The 24,892-nt window shown below is 47.2% G+C and overlaps 1 protein-coding gene across 6 annotated transcripts in view; it reads left to right on the top strand.

Annotated features, from left to right (window-relative positions):
• The window catches only part of NUDT9 (nudix hydrolase 9), a 255,056-nt gene that overhangs the window by 132,163 nt on the left and 98,001 nt on the right, over positions 1-24,892 (top strand). For all 6 annotated transcript variants that reach the window (XM_069652050.1, XM_069652045.1, XM_069652046.1 and 3 more), the window contains one exon: positions 20,186-20,419. In XM_069652050.1, the coding sequence (XP_069508151.1) occupies positions 20,238-20,419 (182 nt within the window). In that variant the 5' untranslated portion in view covers positions 20,186-20,237. The remainder of the gene's footprint in view (positions 1-20,185; positions 20,420-24,892) is intronic.

Raw genomic sequence — 24,892 nt, 5'->3', positions numbered from 1 at the left:
TCCCCTTCCCTGGGGGCAGATCAGCCATCTGCCCCCAGGGGCGGCCTAACCTGCAGGCCCCATCCTTTGGGGGGCCTGCACACTTATTCCTGGTGGCCCTCCCCACAACCCCCAATTGGATGGGGGGCCACTTCATGTACTCCTGCCTGGGGGCATAAATATGACTCCAGGGAGGGCTACAAGGGGTGCCCCCCCCTTTCAGCTTGGTGTGGAAGGGGTAGGGCCACCACCATTTCAGGGGGCAAAAAAATCCTCAGCCCACCCACCCCCATCCACGTTCATTCCTTTTTTTTTTTTGTTTTTGTTTTTTTGCCCCCTTCCCTGAGGGCAGATGATCAGCCATCTACCCCCAGGGTTGTACACATATGTGCCCCCATGCTTTGGGGGCTGGGGGGGGGCAAGGATCAGCCCCCACCTTCCCCCTACATTCAAAGACATCCCTGGTGTCTAGTGGGCATTGCTGCCCGCACATCGAGTGCCCTGCGCCCGATCCACGGGCAGCAATGCTGTCACAATGGATGTCCTTAGAAAGGGGAGAATCTCCCCTTTCCAACAACACCTTTCCAGAAAAAATCCCTGGTGGCTAGGTCCCCCAAGCCCCCTCCCCCCTTCCCATCACGTTATTTTTTTTTCTTTTATTTTTTATGCCCCCACCCCTGGGGGCAGATGGTCACCTGTCTGCCCCCAGGAGTCTTTATATATGTGCCCCCATGCTTTGGGGCCGGGGGGGAGAGGGCTGCTTACTGTAAGCAGCCCCCTTCCCCCCACGTCGCAAACATATCCCTGGTGGTCCAGTGGGCATTGTTGCCCGCGCATCGAACGCCCTGCGCCCGATCCGCGGGCAGCAATGCTGTCACACAGGGTGTCGTTGGAAAGGGGAGAATCTCCCCTTTCCGACGACACTTCCCTCGATCTCCGGCTTGAAATACAGCCAGAGATCGAGGGGGAGAAAGGTGAACACTCACCTTTTATTTCAGGCTGCTGCAGTGAAAATTACTTTCACCGCACGCCGACGTGAAACTGAAGGTAATCCAGTCCCCTGGCAGTGAGTGGGACCTCCCCCTCACATAGCCTGGGGGTTAGATTACAGTTTTGATCGATCCCTGCTTTGCAGGGATCGCTCAAATCAAGGTGCCAAAAAGGACGAGCTATCTCGTCCTTGGCACTGCGTATGCAATGTCAAGGACAAGATACCTCGCCCTTGGCACTTAAGGGGTTAATAAAATGAGAATGTTTTTCTAGTTGTTCTCTTCCTCGTGCCAGTAGCATACTGGTGTTTCTTGCTGAATGTTGTCTGGGAAGAATAGGCATATCCACCTCCAGGGTCAGGTTCCAAAAGCGATGGCCTTTCCTTGGCCACCTTGAGGCTACTGGGGGAAAAAGAAATGAGGACGCCCTCAGGTTCCTCACATACCCTTCCCCTAAGAATGGGGCCTCCCACACCGGGGACATATGCTGATGGATTCTCGGGAGGTTTTGGCTGTGATTCTATCGGGATCAAGAACCAATCCCACACAGAAGTGTGGGTATAAATGGTTCTTCTTGCCAAGTTTTGAATGGTGAAAATTGTGAAGACTGTGAGCTGACTTTCTGTATTAACGATGGAAAACTAGGCAAATATGTCCCAATTATTGTTTCCTCTGGTAGACCTGGGATGATGGCTGAAGGAAAAATGGTAGTTGTTCTTGTACATGTATGGGTATGGCAACTTTAGGGTAGATCTCTTTTCTCCATGGACACAAGGGAGTCTTACCAAAGATGCGTTAACTTCTCAGGTGGAACTAGATCGGTTCGTACTGCTGTTTGTTTACTACCAGAATCTACATGGGCCAGACAGAAACCTGTGCAGTTCCCTCTGGGACCACTGCAAAAGATTTAAGACTACAGGTGTTTGGCAGTAAACTCACTTGGTAGCAGTCTGTACCACCCAGGTTTACCTGGTAGCTGTGGCTGAGCAGTCAGACTTCCCTCAAGAAGAGTTAGGCAGTATACAGAGCATACATAATAGGTACAGAGGCACAACAGTACAAGCAAACACTGACCAGAGCTAGGTGTAAAAGTATATACTTATTTATTTAAAAGACACACTCATAAATTACACTAGCACAGAAAAGGTAAGTAAGTCAAAACACAGTCACTATTACTCATGTACATCCCTAGTTATTTGTTGGACAAGTCTAAGTTAACACCACTTATTTCCAAACAGAGGTGAGCGCTTAACGTTAGATGGCACTCCAACAAGTTAGTTAAAAAGGGAGGGAAAAGGCAAAAGAAGTGAAAACAGCAAGGCAAAACACTTTTCAGAGGTTCACAGTGAGTGTAGGAAGGCAGTCTATTGAGGAGCAAGGAAGTTCGGTTGCCAGGCCCACTCTAGGGAAAGCCAGGCAAAAAGATGCCCAAGATCACACAATGTCACAAGTCTTTACAGGTGAGTAGAAAAGGTTTTTTCCAGTTAAGAAAAGTTTAGTTAGGGTGTCCCAGGCTTACCCAGGGTCGAGAGCCGAGGGCTAAATCTACCCCGTACAATCGGTGGCAAGGGAAGCCGGGCGGAACACAGTACCTTTAAAATGGAAAGGATCCTCCAGCGGGGGCAGTTGTTCCTGGTAGTGGGTGCAAGTCGCGGCGTCGTCCAGAGGAGGAGAAGATCTCGTCGTGGAGGAAAGCTGAAGGTCGTTGCACTACCAGGGAAGAAACCAGCCGTGGAGTTTTTCCGGTTAAAAGGATGTTACCCCTCTTTCGCGGTTGAGGTAAAAAGTGGTATCCCGGTTGCCGGGGTGCTTGGCACAGGCAAGGCGGCCACGAGATGCTTCAGGGCGGCGAAAAGAAGGCAGAAACTGGTTGTCCCCACCAGTCAAGGGAAGAAGACTCTCCGGCGGGAGATCTCCTCCGTCGTTGGGAAAAAGTGGTGAGACGGTTCCGCAGGGCTCCACCGGTGGTGTCGTCTTGGCAGGTCGGCTCGGCTTCTCCCTCTTCGGCTTCTTAGGTCCTGTGGCGACTTCTGAAGAACCAGTCCCAAAAACCCTGCTTTTATGCAGCAAACCCCCATTCATACAGCCTAGCTGTCACTCAAACATGCTAAGTGGTGAGCGGGGTGGCTCACCACTTGGGCCAATCACACCAGAGTGCGACATGAGTTGGCAAGGCAACTCAGTCCAGGATGCCTAAACCCCCTCCCACACCCCCTTTGGTACCCAGACAGAATGGCACCACTTTGGAGGGCTTCTGTGCAGAAGCCCGCCAAAAGTGGAACAAAGGCTCGACTCGGGTTTAGGGTTACTGAAGTGAACCTAGACGCCATTTTGGCGGCGAGTTCTGGCAAAAAATCCCAACCGGTGAATTTATATTAAATAAATAAACCGGCGGTATCTTTAACATTGCACCAAAAAGTGGTGCATTAAAATCAATGGGAAATCCCATAGGGAAATATTCCAGTGGAATATTTCCGTGGTATCCACTGTCACCAGCCAGAAACTCGGCGAGGTGGGACGGGACAGTACCCCCTCGACAACAAACCCAGGGGCAATCTAATTGCCCCTACCAGTACTTCCACAGTATGATGGTTTGTACTGGTTAAGTTCCTAAGTGAAGACTAGTAAAGTCAATTGTGACTTTACAGACCCAGGGAGACAGTAGTCAGTCCCAGGGTGTGGAGTCTATGTTTGGGGGTCTCTATGACACCCCTGTGTTACTGCACTGAGGGTGCTGTGTAACACACATTCAAAAACCAATGATAGCCTATGGGGAAAAAAATACCCCCTAGCCCATAAGCACATAGCAAGTCACAGAAACACTCTCAAGTCATGCCCAAGAGTGAGGGTGAAAGAGTCTCACTCTTGGTAGGAGAAAAAAATAAACCCCAAAAATCCAGCAAAGCTGCGGGGGGACTCACTAGGTTAGGAAATTCAGCCTAAACAGAGAATTCTCCCTAACACTCGCCCCCCCCCAGACTAAGGGACAGGAGGATTTAATCCACTCCTGGATGAACCTCATACCTCTAGTCGATGACATACATCCTAGAGAGTCCATCAGCATTTTGATGGTGACACCCTGACCTGTGCTCAATGGTGAAATCAAACCCCTGGAGGAAGATTGACCATCTCAATAGTTTTGGATTTTCCCCTTTCATTTGCATTAACCATCTCAAAGGTTGGTGGTCAGTCTGAATGACAAAAGTAGAACCATACAAGTATGGCCTAAACTTCTTCAGTGCCCACACAATAGCAAAGCATTCTCTTTCTATTGTTGCCCACCTTGTTTCAGGATCCTTCAGTTTTCTACTGATGAAGCAAATGGGGTGCACCCTACCCTTCTCATCCAGTTGGCTAAGAACTGCACCTATACCTACATTGGAAGCATCAGTTTGTACAATGAAAGGTTGGTGGTAGTCAGGAGCTCGGAGTACTGGAGCTTGGCAAAGAGCTTTCTTCAGGTTTTCAAAGGCCTGATTGCATTCCTCATTCCATTTGACCTTCTTGGGGAATTTTGGAGAGGATATCACATTCAGAGGAGAAGCTATGGTCCCATAGTTCTCAATGAAATTCCTGTAGTACCCAGTGAGGCCTAAGAAGGCTCTCACCTGGGTTTGAGTAGTAGGTGTTGTCCAATTTTGCACAGCTTCAATCTTGCTGAGCAAAGGCCTTATCTCACCACCTCCTACCTCATGTCCAAGGTAGACCACTTTACTCTGTCCAATTTGGCATTTGCTTGCCTTTATGGTCAGATTGGCCTGCTAAAGAGCCTGCAAAACATGTCCTAGGTGGTTCACATGGTCCTCCCAGGAGTGGCTGAAGACTGCAATGTCATCCATGTATGCCATGCAGAAGTCCTCCATCCCAGCTAGAACTTGGTTCACCATCCTTTGGAATGTTGCAGGTGCATTCTTTAGTCCAAAAGGCATAACCTTGAATTGGTATAGGCCAACTGGGGTAGAAAATGCAGTTTTCTCCTTGGCATGGTCTGTCAGGGCTATTTGCCAATAGCCTGACGTAAGGTCCAGTGTGCTGAGGTACTTGGCTGCACCAAGTTTATCCACCAACTCATCTGTCCTTGGCAAAGGGTGGGCATCAGTCTTGGTGACTGCATTAAGAGCTCTATAGTCCACACAGAATCTCAACTCTTTGGATCCTGCTTTTGGTACTAACACCACTGGGCTAGACCATGGACTAGTAGAGGGCTCTATTACCCCGAGATCAAGCATCTTCTTGACCTCACCTTTGATGTGGGTTCTGACATGTTCTGACATCCTGTATCCTCTGCTTTTGACTGGCAGACAGTCACCAGTGAGTATATCATGCTGTCCCCAAGGGGTCAAGCCTGGTGAAAGTGAGAACAGGGGGGCAAACTGATTTAACATAGCTTTGCACTCCTCCTGTTGCTCAGGGGTCAGATCTGAAGAGAGATTAACTCCTTCAACCTTTTCGTCCAAAGGTAAGCCTCTCAGGAGGTCAGGTAGAGCTTCACTCTCCTCCTCCTCTTCTGATGAAGCTAGAAGCAAGGCTCCTACTTCTGGTCTAGAGACGTAGGCTTTGAGGCGGTTGGTGTGGAAGACTCTGGGAGCTTCCCTGGGTTTGCCCAGATCCACCAAATAGTTGACCTCTCCAAGTTTCCCCACAACCTTGAAGGGTCCCATCCATTTGTCTTGCAAGGCCCTCTGCCTTGTTGGGAGCATAACTAGAACTAGCTGGTCTTGAGTAAACTCAACCATGTTAGCCTTCTGATCATGCCAATGTTTGATCAGAGCTTGTCCAGCTTTCAAGTTGTTACTTGCTTCTGCCATCATGTGGGACATTCTCCTTCGGAGACGTATCACATAGTCAGTCACTCTGACTGGCTTGGGGGAAGGAGCACTCTCCAACCCCTCCTTAATCAGGGCCAAGGGGCCTCTGACTGGATGGCCATAGAGAAGTTCAAAGGGAGAGTAACCTACTCCCTCCTGAGGGACTTCTCTATAAGCAAAGAGAAGGCATGGCAATAGAAGGTCCCACTTCTTCTTAAGGGGTTCTTCTAAAGCACCTATCATGCTCTTCATGGTTCTGTTAAACCTTTCTACCAACCCGTTTGTCTGAGGGTGGTATGCGGTTGAGAACTTGTAGGTAACTCCGCAGGTTTTCCACATGGCTTTCATGTAGTGGGACATAAAATTTGACCCCCTGTCGGAGATCACCTCCTTAGGAAACCCAACCCTGGTGAAAATACCAAGGAGGGCCTTAGCTACAGCCGGAGCTGTAACAGTCCTCATAGGAATTTCCTCAGGGTACCTAGTAGCATGGTCTACTACAACAAGGATAAACCTGTTGCCTGAGGAGGTTGGGGGATCAAGGGGACCAACAATGTCAATCCCTACCCTCTCAAATGGGACTCCCACAACTGGGAGAGGCACTAAAGGTGCCACATTCTTGGAACCCACCTTACCAGAAGTCTGGCAGGTGTGGCAGTTCCTGCAATATCTATCTACTTCAGCCCCCATCTTTGGCCAATAAAAGTAGAGAGAGAGCCTTTCCTTGGTCTTCTTGAAACTCAAGTGACCAGCCAAAGGAATCTCGTGGGCTAGTTGCAAGAACTGTTGTCTGTTCTCTTGGGGCACTACCAGGCGTTGTTAGGCTCCAGGTTCAGATTCAGTTGGTTCACTGTAGAAGAGGCCATCTTCCCAGTGTAACCTATACTTCCCAGGCTCTTGCCCATGAGCCTGAGAAGCTGCCTGTTGGCGAAGGCCCTCCAGAGTTGGACATTCTCTTTGTCCCTTACGAAAAGCTGACCTGCTGGGTCCCCCTTCTGCCAGTAAAGACTGCAGCTCAGGATGGTCAGCCGGGTCCAGGTCTCCAATAAGTTCTGGGCCTCCTACTAGCTCTTCTTCAGAGTCTAGTTCAACCAGACAGGGTTGTACCTCCCTCTCAGCCTCAGCTGGAGGTGGAGTTACAGGTGTAACTTTGGACAACCTCGGGGAAGTCCTTGTTGGAAGCACTGGAGTGCTTGCTGTAGGTTTTTTTCTAGGATTCTTGGGTTGCCCCTGTGCTCCTGATCTGGTAGTTACTGCAGTAACTTGCTCCAGTGGAAGAGGAGTGATTTCTGTCATCATCTCCTGAGATAAACCTTGCAGGGTTTTCTCTCTTGCAGGTTTGGGGAGCTCCTGTAACCTTTTACTAGGAGGTCTGGGGGTATGTGACACAACTCCAAGAGCTTTCAGGTCATTACCCAACAGAACCCTTCCTGGTACCTCACATTGTATGCTGACAGGTATCTTTACAGCCATATCATTACACTGGATGAGAACGGGTAACTGGGGACACATCTGCACAGGCCCTCCAGCCTACTTGGTGAGGCATTTGGGTGCCTTAGCAACATCCTCTGCCTTGAAAAATGATTCATCCACCACAGTTATGCTGGCCCCAGTGTCCCTGATGGCAGGAGTCTCCTGACCATTCACGTGGACACTGTCCTTATAATACTCTTTAGTATTATCTGGGATAGAATTATAGACATCTAAATTCTGTTGTTCCCACAACCCCAGAGAGACTAAAGAAACACTGGCTGAGACTCCAGTGTGTTCATCAGCCAGTAGTAGAAAGTTTCCACTTGCCATAGGGACTTCCTCCTCTGGAGCGAAGGCTAAGGAGACAAGCTGGACCCTTGAAGGTTTACCCTTACATCTGGGATCTCCTTTCACATGGTCAGTAGCCTTACAAACATAACAGGGTCCAAAGGCCCTTTGGAATGGAGGCTTGTTCTGACCTCCTTCTGGTTTGGCACCAGAAGGTATACTACTCTGCTGTGGTTTCCCAGGTGGCTTACCCTTATGGTATGGTTTGGGGCCCTCTTTGGAATTGGAATTATTGGAATTCTCTTTGGAGTCTTTCTTAGGCTGTCTCCCCTCATCCTTCTTCTGAGTTACCCCAGAATCCTTGTGAGTAGCCCTGTTGGCCACCCACAAGTCAGCAGCCTTAGCTAGCTTTCTAGGATCTAATTCCCGTGAGTCAGCCAAGTGCTGTCTGAGCTCAGGAGAGCAGGCATCATAAATTGACTCCATCATTACAAGATTTCCCATTCCTTCATAAGTGTTCACTTTGTAACCCTTAATCCATCCCTCTAAGTTTTTCAACCCTTCACACACCCAGGTAGCCCAAGGGGTACCATCATGCTTTTTGAGGCTTCTAAACCTCTTAAGATACTGGGAAGGGGTCTTCCCAAACCTAGCTATCAAAGCTAGTTTCACACATTCATACTCTTTCCTATCCTCCTCCCCCAACTCCATTACTGCATCAGTCGCAACAGGGGGAAGCCTAGAGAACAACCAGGTGAGTAACTCATTATCTGTGATGTTCTGGAGCCCATGATTATACTCAAACATAGACAACCAATCCAACACATCCAACTTAGGCTCATACATACCAATCAATTCTTTAGGCATCCGGGGTCTTTTAGGACTGGAACTTCTAGAGGAGCCAGAGAGAGAAGCATTCTCAACAGACAATTTCTTCATTTCTAGCTCATACTTGAGCTCCATTTCTCTTAGCCTTAGTTCTTTGTCAGTTTGAGCATTAAGTTTCTTGTACTCTAATTCAAGTTTCATTTTCTCCAGTTCATAGTACTGAGGACCAAATGTGGGACCTGGCAAAGGTCCAGTAGGTACAGCTGGTAGAGCAGACAGAGGCCTAGAGGGAACATCTACAATAGTTTCATCCTCCTCTTCTGGTTCTGATCCAAGATCATCAATACTTTGTTTAATATCATTGCTGTTCTCTACATTTGCTGGAGTGTTAGGTTCCTCTGAACCATCATCCAGACTTTGGTTTTCTAACAACCTTTCTATTAGCTCCATTTTCTTTCCTTTAGTCATGAGATTCTTATGCTTACAGAGAAGTCTTAGACAATCAGCAGTTTTTGTAGCAAGGGACTCTTGACTATAACTTTCCATAGTAGACAGGTTAGAAAATGACTTTTTCTTTTTGTGCTTAAGCTTTGTGGTTAGTTGCACTAAGGTATCTCAAAAGTACACTAAAGTGTATGCTCAATACAAATCCCACCGCTGTACACCAGTGTTAGACAGAAACCTGTGCAGTTCCCTCTGGGACCACTGCAAAAGATTTAAGACTACAGGTGTTTGGCAGTAAACTCACTTGGTAGCAGTCTGTACCACCCAGGTTTACCTGGTAGCTGTGGCTGAGCAGTCAGACTTCCCTCAAGAAGAGTTAGGCAGTATACAGAGCATACATAAATACATAATAGGTACAGAGGCACAACAGTACAAGCAAACACTGACCAGAGCTAGGTGTAAAAGTATATACGTATTTATTTAAAAGACACACTCATAAATTACACTAGCACAGAAAAGGTAAGTAAGTCAAAACACAGTCACTATTACTCATATGTACATCCCTAGTTATTTGTTGGACAAGTCTAAGTTAACACCACTTATTTCCAAACAGAGGTGAGCGCTTAACGTTAGATGGCACTCCAACAAGTTAGTTAAAAAGGGAGGGAAAAGGCAAAAGAAGTGAAAACAGCAAGGCAAAACACTTTTCAGAGGTTCACAGTGAGTGTAGGAAGGCAGTCTATTGAGGAGCAAGGAAGTTCGGTTGCCAGGCCCACTCTAGGGAAAGCCAGGCAAAAAGATGCCCAAGATCACACAATGTCACAAGTCTTTACAGGTGAGTAGAAAAGGTTTTTTCCAGTTAAGAAAAGTTTCGTTAGGGTGTCCCAGGCTTACCCAGGGTCGAGAGCCGAGGGCTAAATCTACCCCATACAATCGGTGGCAAGGGAAGCCGGGCGGAACACAGTACCTTTAAAATGAAAAGGATCCTCCAGTGGGGGCAGTTGTTCCTGGTAGTGGGTGCAAGTCGCGGCGTCGTCCAGAGGAGGAGAAGATCTCGTCGTGGAGGAAAGCTGAAGGTCGTTGCACTACCAGGGAAGAAACCAGCCGTGGAGTTTTTCCGGTTAAAAGGATGTTACCCCTCTTTCGCGGTTGAGGTAAAAAGTGGTATCCCGGTTGCCGGGGTGCTTGGCACAGGCAAGGCGGCCACGAGATGCTTCAGGGCGGCGAAAAGAAGGCAGAAACTGGTTGTCCCCACCAGTCAAGGGAAGAAGACTCTCCGGCGGGAGATCTCCTCTGTCGTTGGGAAAAAGTGGTGAGACGGTTCCGCAGGGCTCCACCGGTGGTGTCGTCTTGGCAGGTCGGCTCGGCTTCTCCCTCTTCGGCTTCTTAGGTCCTGTGGCGACTTCTGAAGAACCAGTCCCAAAAACCCTGCTTTTATGCAGCAAACCCCCATTCATACAGCCTAGCTGTCACTCAAACATGCTAAGTGGTGAGCGGGGTGGCTCACCACTTGGGCCAATCACACCAGAGTGCGACATGAGTTGGCAAGGCAACTCAGTCCAGGGTGCATAAACCCCCTCCGACACCCCCTGTGGTACCCAGACAGAATGGCACCACTTTGGAGGGCTTCTGTGCAGAAGCCCGCCAAAAGTGGAACAAAGGCTCGACTCGGGTTCAGGGTTACTGAAGTGAACCTAGACGCCATTTTGGCGGCGAGTTCTGGCAAAAAATCCCAACCGGTGAATTTATATTAAATAAATAAACCGGCGGTATCTTTAACATTGCACCAAAAAGTGGTGCATTAAAATCAATGGGAAATCCCATTGGGAAATATTCCGGTGGAATATTTCCGTGGTATCCACTGCCACCAGCCAGAAACTCGGCGAGGGGGGACGGGACAGTACCCCCTCGACAACAAACCCAGGGGCAATCTAATTGCCCCTACCAGTACTTCCACAGTATGATGGTTTGTACTGGTTAAGTTCCTAAGTGAAGACTAGTAAAGTCAGTGGTGACTTTACAGACCCAGGGAGACAGTAGTCAGTCCCAGGATGTGGAGTCTATGTTTGGGGGTCTCTATGACACCCCTGTGTTACTGCACTGAGGGTGCTGTGTAACACACATTCAAAAACCAATGATAGCCTATGGGGAAAAAAATACCCCCTAGCCCATAAGCACATAGCAAGTCACAGAAACACTCTCAAGTCATGCCCAAGAGTGAGGGGGAAAGAGTCTCACTCTTGGTAGGAGAAAAAAATAAACCCCAAAAATCCAGCAAAGCTGCGGGGGGACTCACTAGGTTAGGAAATTCAGCCTAAACAGAGAATTCTCCCTAACAGCCTGTACAGGGATGCCATTCACAATAACTGATTTGTGAGTATATTTTAGTTGATGTCCAAGAAGCTGCTTTGGGTTTCAATACTTTCGTAAGGACTTGGATCCTCCCATTTCTCCCCAACCATACACCCAATCTCCATGGGTTCTTCCCTTTTATTTTTGGAGCAATTCCTTGCTAGATTTCCAGACTCTTTACATGAAAAACATATAGGGATTGAAGAGAGGCAGATGTACATGTCCTCTGTAGAGCCCACCCCCTCACCTCAGTCATAATGGAAGAACAACAAAAGAGCACTGTTCATGACTTCTGGTATCATCCCAATACCACGTTCAAGGTCTGAGAGAGGTTATGCACTCAGACAACCGTATCGAATGTACCCTTGAAATGATGCTGTAGAAATGAGTTTGCAGACACCACTGGATATAGAAGAATTGTAAGTAAAGTCTGACAGAAGAGAAGTGGCGCCAGACAGAAATAAGATACATAGTCACACTGAATCAGATGAAAGGATAATCAAAGAATGAAGATGTAACTAAAGCAACAAAGTAAACATACATGTGACTACAAAGAAAATCATATATACTAAGAAAATAAGTGACAAGAGATGTCGTAGATGTATATACGCAGAAACGCAAGGTAGATAAGACAATGTAGAAGGGTACTTGCTAGGCTCAAGATCAAGGATGCCACAGCAAGAAGCAACTGCAAGGAATGAAAGGAGTCAAACAGGATAAGCCATGTACGTAAGACCTATTTCTCTCGGATTAAGTAAAGGAATGCATAATTATGAGTGCCAAGTATTGAACAATCAAAGATGCAGAAAGCGCATACAAGACTGGCCAGCCATCTCTCCAGAGACCAAGAGGAGAAATAACACTCAATATAATTGAATCAAATAGGACTAAATAGGACTGAATGGACAAAATCATGGTCTTGTCACACGTGGGGTAAGACCAGAAAACAAGGCCTATTCATAAAGCACCAGACAAAGATAGCAATGTACCTTCACTCCCTTTTAAAGTCCAGAGGAAACGAACAGCCAGAAAGGTCAACTACAAAGAAGAAACCTTGGCTTAGGGCCTAACTGATGAGCAATGGTATGCTAATTAGCTGAGAAAGGCAGTTGTCTAACGTTGTTCCCCTGCAGCTTGGTTTGGTTGCTTACGTGCTGCTAACGAGCCGCATGTCCAAGGTTGGAATAGAGTGCCAACCAATCATGAGGGCCTAAGTGATGGTGAACTATACATTGTTTCAGAAGTCTATCCGCTGCTTTTATTATGCTATTATCTGTATTTTATGTAGTTGGAGGGTGTTTAAGGCATGCCTACCCGATAAGGGGCAGCCAATGATGATACTAGCACTTATACAAGCTCTAGGTAGCTCTAGGTATATATGTTCCCGTGGTATCCTGTGACTTTGACTACATCTTTTTCAGAGGTATTTTTTTATGAAACCATAATAATGAGAAAACACTGAATTGTTTTGTTTTTATATATAGGGGTGCGGTAAGGGGTTAAAATGGGTGGGGAGGGGGCTGGAGTGTGCTTAAAATCACAGAGGAACGCAGGGCTTTGGGGGGAGGGGACCACCACAAATAGAAAAATAAATTGGTGATTTGCCCTGGATGCACTTACTCAGAGCCATGCTGCCCTGATCGCAAATCCCCCTACCTCTCCCCTGCACTTCTCGTTGTTGCACTTGCACGATCCCAATGTCACAAGGCCTAGTAGGATTGTGTCTTGTCTCCCCTCTGTCTCCCCTCCCTTGCCTTGTGGCACCTAGAAACACCTGTGTACAGGTGCGTTATAAGTATCATATATCATAAAAAATAAAGCTGTTTGTGTAATGGAAATGCGTTGAGAGTGTGTAAGCTACAATCTGTTTGTTTGCCAGGATTTTCTACTTTATTGAACTATTCCTCAGTGTTACCAGCAAGACAGACGCTGGTAACTGTTTACGGGTCCGGTGGCTACCTGCCGGTTTTACCGGTACCGTTGCCGCCGGTCCTGTAATGAGGCCCATTGTGTTCCTAACTCGCTCTCCCAATTTCACTGGTGTATACCCGGGGTATAATTTAATACTCTTTCATTTTTGATGATAGGAATTACTGCTCCGTCCCACTCTTTGTAGGAGACCTTCCTTAATTTCAGCGAAGGTGGCTGTTCCTGGGAGGCTCAGTAATTGATAAGAAGTTTGTAGTTCCCCCTTCAACAGAGGACCGAGATAAGAGTTTCAACTCATCTGCCCTATGGAATCGGGTTGCCAGTCTTTTGAAATATAAACAAATAAATCCTAAATCATCCTTGTAGGGTTGAAGCACCCCCTGTGGGATTTTTGGTTTTTCTTGAGCTGCAATCAGTCGTTCTAATCCTGTTTGAAACCGTTCCTCTGCTTGTATCTGATGCGCCACCAATTGCGCCAACACCTCTTCTAGTTTTCTTCAGAATCAGAAAGAGAAAACAATTCTTGAGTCCCACCTCTGTTTCAGGACTTGAATCGGTCTTGGTTGGGCTGTGTAACCTCGCCTCTGTTGTCTCCCTTTTGATTTTGACTATCTCTGGAGAAGGGGGATATGGAGTAGAGGGTGAGAATCCCTTTCCAAAGCTAAAGGAACCTAAGGCCCCAGTTCGAATAAATACTTGGGGTTTCCTGATGTTTAAAAGGATTTATTTTGTCACTGTGTTTCAACTGATAAGTGGTCACGGGAAGAGTGTCAAGAAGGATCTGTGATCAATATACTAAATCCTGACACTTAATCAGAATCTGTAACTGCATGGAAATTAACTTTTTTGATTGTTGAAACTTTCTCCAGGGCCTGAATTTGTATAATCCTTTCCTTTCCAGAGGGTTACTGCACTATCAGAAGCATAAGGGTTCCCCAATTTGTACCAATTGAGAGTATCCCACTCTAACACCACTTGTGAAGGCATCATGAGGCAGACAACAGGTTCAAGTTTGGTTGACAAGTTTTATTAGCTTAAAATGCAGGATGGAGTAATGCCTAACTTGCCCTATTCTAAGGTGGGATTTCCCTTCCTATAGAAAACTCAGGATAGTCTGTGTCAGGAAGTCCAAAGTAAATGCTGCCTGTGTCCAAAACCTATATTTGCTCTCAACTAACTATATACAATGTGTAGAGATGTCTGCATCAAGATGAGTAGTGTGCCAAACAAAGGTCAGAGCTTCTTCCAGCTCCTTGCTTGTAATTGGCTTCCCAAGTTCAAAATAGTTCACAAAAGACTGGGGTCCCCTTGCCCAAGAGTTCAGATCTTCCGGCTTTTGAAACAACACAATTCCAGGGGATACTTACCAGCTCTTACGGTATTCTCACTTTTCACTAGTTCACATAAGCAGTTCAGTTTCCTGATTTCAAAATCATCTAACGGGTCACTTTCAAACACAAGCTTCTTTATATAGGTGCTTTCAGTGGCATTTCCATTCAGGGGCTCTCAGTCTAGGCGCTGTTGTTAGACCACAAGGTCCACCCAATACAGGTCACACAACCAATACACCCTCTTGACTGCTTCTCCATCAACACCTGACCACTGCTTTAACTTGACAATGATGCTTAGTTTGTTCACATGTCTCACACTCTTCTGACACTGTACTGTGGACTGGCTTGCCACCATGCACTTATTGGACTTCCTTGTTTACTCTTAGGGCTTGCCAAGGCTTGTTTCCTCATGACAAACAGTTTCTGGAATTCTCTTGGACCACACAACTCTTTGTTTTCTATTGGCTTTTGCTAGTACTTGTTTCTCATCAAATACAGTTCCTTGTATTTTGGTTGTTGCCAATGCTAGGCTTCTCATATATTGCAATTCGCTGTTTCATCCACCTCCACAAACTTTCCTCCACTACACTCAATTTTCAAGAGTGCTTAAAACTTGCTTTCATTTCGTTCAGTGTTCAAAAGTACTTCTATTTAGCAAGTCTGCCTGCTTCCCCGGTGTTCCCCCCTTTCTAGGTACACTCACCGGTCTGCATTACGGCTTCCTGCAAGGTCCTCTACAGCCACAGGTTCTTTCCTTCCCGTGTGGTCCTCCGTGGCTCATGCTCACCCAGCGATGCTCCTCGTCCTGCAGTTTAGGACTCACACGTCTGCTTTGCTCAGTCACGCCTGTCTCCGCTCTCCACCGGCTTCCGGCGTCCTTCAATTTCGCTTCACGCTGCATAACCTCTGCATACTTCAACGGGTCTTGAGCGCTCCACTTGCCACACCGCTGCACCAGAGAGGTCTGCTTGCACCCATCAGTTTGTGGTCCTGTCTCCAAGGCGGACTCAATTTCTCTTACGATTCCGGGTTTTAAAGCTCCTGCCACCATGATCATTCCAAAAAGGACTAGACTGCTCACTACTGAAACGGTAGTCCTTCCTTACTCTTGCTGTCCTCCTCCTCATCTCAGCACCTGGCTGAGATCGGTATGTGTCTGTATTAGGAAAATGAGGATGTGTTGTTCTCTTCCTCATCCCAGTCGCATACTGAGATCGGTATGTGTCTGCATTAATACAATGAGGATATGTTGTTCTAGCTGTTCTCTTCCTCGTCCCAGTAGCATACTGGTGTTTCTTAGGGAATGTTGTTGGGGAACAATAGGCAAAGGGATGACAATAGCCTTTAATGGCTTGTGGGATAGAGGGTTCACTGTGAAAAGAGAATGGGGATACCATGTCTCACCTAAGCACGTCCTCTCCCCACTACCCAAGTCTCCTCCTCCCAGGTAATCCTCCCTCACTTATCCACCCCAGGGTCAGGATACAAAAGCGATGGCCTTTCTCTGGTCACCTGAGAAGAGGCTACTGGGAGAAAAGAAGTAAAGATGCCCTCAGGTTCCTCACATAAGCCACATGGAGAGTACTATCCAGTTTTAGAGGCCATGTGTAAAGTACTGTGTTCCATTGTGTCTGTGAGCCGAACCCACCCCATGCCCCCTTGAGTGTCTCTGTGCCCTCCACCCACCCCATGCCCCTGTGATTGTCTCTGTGCCCCCCGGCCACCCCACCCATTGTCCCGTGATTCTCTATGGCCCTCCCACCCCCATGCCCGTGATTGTCTCTGTGCCACCCACCCCCATGTAGGGGTGTCACGGTATTCGTTTTATGACGGTACGATAACCTTCTTGCCAAATGACGGTATATCATGGTTATCGCGGTATAGCAGGTGGAGTTAACTGATCTTAACAAATATTTTCTAAAAGGTCATAAATTGACAGATGTATCATCACAAACAAAACCAGGCACCCAGGGCCAGAATTGGGCTTTTCAACATATTTTCCACTGAAACGCCTTGCTTCCACCAAACACATGTGTGGGGAGGAGGGGGTGGGGTGGAGGCCTGCTGCAACTGGCAAAGCAAACTGAATAGCTTTTCTTAAGTGGTCATTTAGACTTTTTGCTTGGCTACTGGTGAAGATGAGATGAACATGTTGCCATCTTGATAACCTGCATGCCACAGATCAATGGAGGCTGATGGTAGTATACGCTTGTGTGTGTGTACACACACACACACACACACACACACACACACACACACACGCACACGCACACGCACTCGCACTCGCACACGCACTCGCACTCGCACTCGCACTCGCACTCGCACTCACACACTCTCTCTCTCACACTCTCTCTCTCTCACACTCTCTCTCTCACACTCTCTCTCTCTCACACTCTCTCTCTCTCACACTCTCTCTCTCTCACACTCTTTACGTTACAGCCTTTAGTTTACTTGCGGGCCAAAAGGTGTTCAGTAATCACTGACATGTTACCCTTTGGTATGGCAGCAGGGAATACCCACAGAGATGAGTGAATTTCGCAGTGTGACTTATTATATGTAAATTCAATGATAGAACCAGGGAAATCCCCCATTGCCATATGTTTAGAGAACATTATCAATTATAAATATATAAACCCCAAAGCCGCCACCCCAAAGTAAACCCTTTTCCTTCTTGGCACTGTATCTATTCTTCCTATTGCTAACATATTGATTTTGTGTAAGGCACGTGTGGTTTATGGAAAGGCATTAAAAACTGCTCCAACTGAAACTACTTGGCAGACGGCACATCCAACAGTGCAAGACCAAGACTGCGCAGCAATTGCTTACTGCAGCCTTTCCAAATCAGATTGAAAAGCACACTTAACGGTATGAACGGTATAACGGTATAAACAATGTGACGGTTATTATTGTTCAATTAAGTGGTTCACGGTATCTTTAACGGTATACCGTTACATCCCTACCCCCATGCCCACGTGAGTCTTTTCAAACCCCACTCACCCTCATGCCCCCTGTGAGTCTTTGTGCCCCCCCATCCCCCTCAGGAGTGTCTTTTACCCCCCACCGACCCCCATGCCCCCGTGAGTGTCCTTTTACTCCCCACAACCCCTATGCTCCCCGTGAGTGTCCCTGTGCCCCCACCCACCCCCATTCCCCCGTGAGTGGCCTTTTAACCCCCACCCACCCCTATGCCCCCTGTGTCTCTGTACCCTCCACCCACCCCATGCCCCCGTGATTGTCTCTGTGATCCCCACCCACCCCCGTGATTGTCTGTGCCCCCACCCACCCCATGCCCCCCACAAGAGTGTCTTCTACCCCCCACCAACCCCCATGCCCCGTCTGATTGTCTCTGTGCCGTCCTCCCACCCCCATGACGCCCATGACTGTCCCTGTGTACACCACCCACACCCCCATGCCCCGTTACTGTCTTTGTGCCCCCCTCATACCCCCTTGCTCCCTGTGACTCTTTGTGCCCCCCACCCATGCCCCCGTGACTGTTCTTCTTGCCCCCCTCCACCCTCATCCCACCCTGAATGGTTTGCATCCCTCCCCCCACTTGTTTTGCCCTTCCCCTCCTTCTCACCTCTCTTCTCTCCTTACCTACCCTATTCCCTCCTCCCCCTCCCCGCTCCTTCACCTTCCTGTTAATTGCTGGCACTACCTAAATTGCCGTCAGGCATAGTAATCGTAGCTGCCTGTCTTTCACAGCCACCAGCCCTCTCCTTCCCCTACCCTACCCTCCCCCCTTCTTGTTAAAGTCTGGTACTACCTCACTTGCCGTCAGGCATAGTAATTGTAGCCGCCTGTCTTTCGCAGCCACCTTACCCTCTTCCCTCCCGCCTTTTTTATGTCCATTAGCGCCTACTCTTATCATTTGTCCTGTGACTTTTGATAGCAGCTTGTTCTATTGCCCCCCCCTACCCCCTTCCTTCCTGGTCTTCTCCTCCCACTCCCCCCACCCCAGCACTACTCTGAATCGTCGTCTGACCTAGTATGATAGTTGCTTGTGTTGTTTCCTCTCCTTTCCTCCTCACTCCATACCCCTCCTCCATCTCCCACCTCCTCTTGTTATACTCATGCACTACATCAATTGTCATCAGGCATAGTAATGTTACTGCCTGTTTTGTCTCATTTTTTCCTTCCCCTCTCCTCCTTAATTGTTCCTTGCACTTGCACTATCTGAAATGTCACCAGGCTGAATATGATAGTTATTTCACATTCTGAATTGTTTCAAGGACTTGTAAGAATGTAATTGTAATTGTATTTTCCCTCTTGGAAACTCTTTGAAACACATTGTGTATAGTCGCTATACAAATAAATAAACAATCAATTCAATTCATTATGAACACAAAGAGGTTCTTTTTATATGTTCTGAAATACCACAGATGGGACCAGGTCTGCTGTTCTCTCCTTGAAATTGGTCGGGGTTTACAAAAGGAGCAAGAATCCTAGCAGCCACACGTTCCAACTTCTTATTCCATCCTAACCAGTAAACAAGCATTAATGCCGTACGCCATCTATGTGCATGGCAGCCAGCATTACAATGAATCCCTGTGTATTTAGCATTCTTTGCTATCCTCATAATTGGATATGCGTGGAGACAGTGGTGTAATGTTCCTGCACATAGCTGGGAAACATGCAGACCAGATTTTATGCTCCATTTCCCTATCACCACCGCCCCCACCCTCCACCCCCAGTTTGGGAAAGCAATCCAAAAATGCATGAACCTAAGAAACTGAAGGGCTGGTCTACGCTTGTATTCTATTAGCTGTTTCATTCACTACCAGATTTCAAAGGAGGCTGTACTTCTACAGTCCTGCTCCCAGTTACAGTTGGACGTTTAAGGAGTGCATAGTGAACAATTGCTTGTTGTCATTTAGGTTAACGGTGATTGCATTGAATCTATTTGGTCATAGGAGAATTGGTTGAAATGTTTTTCTTTTTTTAAAGGTTGATTTTGCCGCTTATATATACAGGGGAGACCCCTACACTCCCCCGTTAACTCCCCTACAACAATTATTTCCCTAAACCAACCCCTCACGTATATATGCGTCAAAATTCATCAAGAAATCTGCGATGAATTCGCCTGCGACCAAATAGGCTGCGCAGTAATCTGCCAATCCCGTCATTTACAAAGGAGAGCTTGAGGTTGTTCAGTTAAAGCCTGTTTTACACTTTCCATTGGACTCTTTTGTCAGTATGATTCTTACTCTTGACTGTGCATTGAGTGTGAACATTGGTAGATAAATTGTGCAGGGGCTTTGACTCTTTCTGCGTGTATCGGTCCAGGTCCTTGGAAAGGCACAACTCAGTGTCTGTGTGCGTGTGTGTCTGTGTTGTGTGTGCCCCCTCTAGGGAGTAATGGCTGCTGTTAGCAATGGATTAGCTCTGCTTTCTGAGTGTTAACTCTCTGTAACCTGAGCAATGGACTCCTTTGGTCTGAGTCTCTACAGTCTGTGTAATTTGGGAGGCTGCTGTGCTGCATAGTGAATCAGCCTGAAAACTCTGTATGATGTGTGGAATACCCCTGCTGTTTAAAGCCTGAACCTTTAAGATGTGGACACTAAGGAGGATTTGCTCTCCTCTCTACCCCCATACTTTATCTGGATGCATGAATTGTTGCTGCACAGTTGCCATTTATTGTCTTGGGCTTGTGGTGGGGATGGTCCATGGTTGGGTAGGTCTGCATGGGAATATAGGTAAGTGAATCCATCCAGACTATGGTTTGATAATTTGTATTTGTTTCGTTTTTTTCTTCCTTTTACAGCTCTTCCAAGGCTCATTGGTTCCATCCTCCTGCTTCTTCCTGGTTTGGCACCATGCCAGCCCCCGAATCCCACAGCAAAGCTCTCACTTCTCCCTATCCGGGATCTCGAGTTACACGCAGCCAAGTGCCCGCCGACAAGGTTAGCTGGTTGCAGAGCTGGCCCCAGTACCAACCAGTAGAATTCACTGCACCTCCAGTGTTAGCCGGACCGGTTTGGGCTGACCCAGAGATCGGGTAAGCGTCTCAGGGCTCGAAGGAGCCGGTGATCTAGGTGAATTGGTTCTCTATGGAGTGGCTTGCACTTAGAAGCTCACCATGCCTCTCTAGTCAGAGCTTTGATGGCGACTCCATTTAAAGTAATGGCCCTCATTACGACCCAGGCGGTAAGGGGTTTACGCCGGCGTAAACTTCGCCGACCCTTACCGCCTGAGTACGAGTTCCCGTAGCGCCATGGTGATTTTTTACGCCTGCTTTTTGCAGGCGGTAAAATCCATGGCGCTACGGGACCTTGTTTTTAATTACGCCACCGTAATTTACGGTGGCGTAATTAACGCCTTCCCCACTCCCATTATGCCCTATGGGGCAAGAATGGGAATGGGGAAGGGTAAAATGGGGATTGGGGACTTACCGCCCCGCCAAGGTCGGAATGGGGCGGTAAGTCCGCCAACCACCATGGCGGAGTTGGCAACTTAGCGCCATGGACCATGGTGCTAATAGCGCCATGGTCCTCCGCCAAGGTCCTAATGAGGGCCAATGTGTTTTAACCGTTGTAGATGCTCAGAACAATCAACCCTAAACGTGTCACCGTAATCGTAACTCAGAATGTTAACGCCTCAAATAAATGAGAGGATGCAATGTTAGTATCATGAAACAGTTGCTAAAATTGGTGTGCTGGCACATTTAATGCATAGAAGAAAATATCACCTGCGAGTCGCCACCCTTTTTCCAGTGCCATTTTGAAGATGTGTCTTGCTCTTACCATGGCCAGATTTCGCTTGCAGCGGTTCTTTATGTGGGAGTAAATCAGTGTTTGTGGGGAGGGCGTGAGATGTTTATTATAAGGAGGCAATCCAGTGCTTAAAGGGGCCTGTACTGTCCGGCTCTCAGTACGGGACGTGTCATGTATGCTAGTATTGAGTACCAGCTCTTCTGCAGGCTGACGGGGAGTACAAGGGAATATCCAGCGAGGCATTAGTTTGGGGGAGAGGAGCTATGGAAAACATCCCGTTGTAATACTAATGCAGAAGCTAAAACCATGCATTTTCTGTGTTTTAGCACGCTAAAAATACATTTGTATTTGACTCCTACACACTTTAGACCACACTGATCGTTGAATATGAAACCATGAAAACAATGGGCCTCATTACGAGTCACCCGGTATGGAAATAACGGTGGCGGTAAACCCACCGCCACCCATACCGGGTGATCTCGAGTCCTGCAGGCAGAGGTGTCATTCCTGCCAGGTCTGACCTGGCGGGTTTAACACCACCCACCTGCAGTCGGACGTGGAAACACCGGCACCATCACGAGATGTGCCGGTGTTTCCACTTCCCCATTCCCATTGAGTCTTATGGGACTCAATGGGAATGGGAATTTACCGAATTCCGCCTCCGGAATTCCTGGGTCACCGGGGTCGTAATGCCCCAGTAATTCCGGGAATCACGAAGGCGGAATGGTAATACGAGTCCGGCGGTAACCTGCGGAATTTCAGGCACGGTTACCGCCGGACTCGTAATGAGGCTCATGTCTTTGTGGGAGCATTAACACAATTGTAGTCTTTACTTTCAATACAATTCCGTGACTGCGAGAATAGGCTTGCAAAACATTTATTTGCTGAAGTGATTGAACACCCGAGTGCAAGCATTAGTTGCACGGGCAGCTATTATCACCGATATTCTGTAGACCACTGGAAAGTCGAGCAAATATAACCACGCGCCATAAACTGTTTGCACCAATACAACCTTCATGTACTCGTAATCTTAGTATATTAACAGGACACATTATCGGCAAAATCTCTCAGCTGGGGCTCGCCTTGCAGAGTTGAATTGAGTAACCTCTCACCATGGATTGTGCATTATATACACGCAGTGTGTTTTCAAAACAAATTGTATGTGGGGACACAAACTTCGCGTTTTCGGTGTCCATTGCACTTCTCGGTGTACATTGCCATCTCTCTCTCCAAATTGGCCAACAGTGGTCTTGTATGAGATTCTTAATGTTGCTCGGGATTTCGGAACTAGCAGACATTTTACTAACTTCTCCTCGCCATCATGTTATGAGCTTTACCCTTGGAGAGCACGCCTCTTCCTTTTAACCCCTTAATTGCCAAGGACGACTATGCTCGTCCTTTTTGCATAGACTTGCATAATAGCCTGGCGCTTTGGAGAGAGGCAGAGTTCAACAAGCCTTGACCCGCCTTGGCCATGGATGACTACGGACTTGCGTAACCTCAGGGTTCTATTTTTAAATTGATTGTAGCCAGCAAGAACATGATGAACTCCCTTTCTGCTTGGAATGAAGCTACTATGTTCCAAAACACCATATGCACACATTTCAATCATTAAATTATGCCAGTAACAAAACCGTTTTTTGTGGCAAGTGTTGTAATGAATAGTATTGCAAATTCGTAGCTACGAATTGCATTTAAACATAACAAGCTGTTTCAAACTTCAGCTCTTGATAACCAATATACGTGAAAGAGGGCACTACGGCCAACTTGAAATCTTTTCCTTTCCAAGTTTTTTTATGCATTTTGCAAGAAAAATCATGTGATGCGTTTAAATATGTAAGACTTTAATACCTCCCCACCCCATTTGATTGTGTTTTAGAAGGTTTGTAAATATTAACACCAGAACAAAATCAAGTATTCATAGCTTTAATATCAATGGCCCAATATATTGCTGAACAATTGCCTAGAAACACATCTTTATAACTAGGTGAGAAGTTCCCAAAACCATTCATAATTAAATGCTTCTTGCCTGCCTTCTCACAACAGAATCCAAAATATCTCTGGTCTTTTTCAATAGGACAAAAAGTTCTTGTCGCCAAGCTCTGAAAATAAACTTTTGTTGAGATGGCATGAACCCTATGAGGTCCTAGAACAGACAGGTCCATGTAATTATAGAGTCTCCCAGCCGGATAGGCGAGTAAAAACCCAGGGGTATCACATTAACCTGTTAAAAGAATGGAGGGAGGATCCAGTAGCATCCACTAGTGTGGCACTGGCTAGCCTTTTAACTGACAGACCGGAAGAGAACAATCTAATACCTTTGAATCTTTGGAAAAATCAGAGAGAGGGTCCTCAGGACCTTCTGACTCGGTTGCCAGATGTTTGTAGCCATGATCCTGGGAGAGTGAAAGGAGTCTCATTACATTTGTACTCCAACAGAGAAAGGTAACAACTTCAAATCCTTCAGAATTTCCAAAACCAGGAAGGAGAAAGTCGTACAGAAGATGGAGAATATTAACTGCTGACATTATGGAGCCATCTCAAACTCCCTGGTCCTCCCCAATAGTCCTTGTCACAAAACCTAATCAATCGTGGTGGTTTTGTATTGATTTTTGTAAGGTAAACAAGGTGTCTCAATTCGACTGTTACCCTAGGCGAAGGACCAATGACTTGATTGATCGATTGGACTCTGCTGTTTACCTGTCCACAATTGATCTGAAAAGGGGCTATTGGCAGGTATCAGTAAATCCAGTGGGCAAAGAGAAAATGGTTAGTTACTCTCAAGCAACCTTGAGGTCCTATATCTTTCTCTCCATCTTGGGGTATTGCTTCTCTCAATCCAATCTTTTTTGTTTTATCTTCGACCCCCCTCTTGATGTCCGGAGACTCTAACCCTGCAGTGTGGTATTGTATCTCTTACCCCTTTTTTCGTTAATTTGGCTTTGCTCTGGTCTCTCATCTAGCTAAGGGGTTTCTTCTCCCGACCATGGGTCTGTGTATCTCTCACCCCAATCTAGGATCCTTTGGCTTTCACCCCTGCTAGGGGTGTCTGGTCTCTCACCCTGCCATGGTGGCATTCCTCAGAGGAGGCGTTCTATGGCTTTCGCATAACCGCAGTTTGGCTTCTTTCTGGGTTCCCTGTGTTTGTTTGTCGCGTGTGCTTCTTTGACATGCAAATGCTCACTGGTTCATGGCACCTATCAACCACTTCTGGCCTGGTCAGTATTTCTCTGCCGGTTCGGTCAAGCTTGGCTAGCTCCAGACTTTTTCTTTGGGCTATTTGGCACCTCGGCGCAACATGCCTTTCGTGAAGGGCCGCTTCCTGTATCTGCCTTCCAGGAGGGCGTCTCCTCTTGCGGTTCAAATGTGGGACTTCATCTTCCTTTTCCTTCTCTCCTGTTGTCACTCATACAGCATCTTTGTTTCAGGCTGAAATGAAATTGGATGATCCGTTGATTCTGTGGTTCTCATAATGAGGGTCTGATAAAAGCATCAAACAGCAGCAGGCATTTCGAAGGGATTGGTTCCTCCGACGTATTCCACATCTATGACAGGTAATCACCACAGCTGTGCTGCTTCGGAAAATTTTCTGCGTCGATGATGTTGATACGCTGTCCTCGAGGGCCTCCGTCGAGCCGACGTCACCGGATGTTATAAGTAGGACGCACGATGCCGTAGCCTCAGTTGCATTTTTTTCGCGAACGTGTTCGCTTCGAAGATCTTGGCGCGCCTCAGTTCTTCTGTTACTTCTATCGGTT

This window comes from Ambystoma mexicanum, chromosome 3p (assembly GCF_040938575.1).
Source record: "Ambystoma mexicanum isolate Mex_15411 chromosome 3p, UKY_AmexF1_1, whole genome shotgun sequence".
Classification (NCBI taxonomy): Eukaryota; Metazoa; Chordata; class Amphibia; order Caudata; family Ambystomatidae; genus Ambystoma; species Ambystoma mexicanum.
The sequence above is the reverse complement of the archived record's forward strand: the minus strand, read 5'-3'. Positions and strand labels throughout refer to the sequence as shown.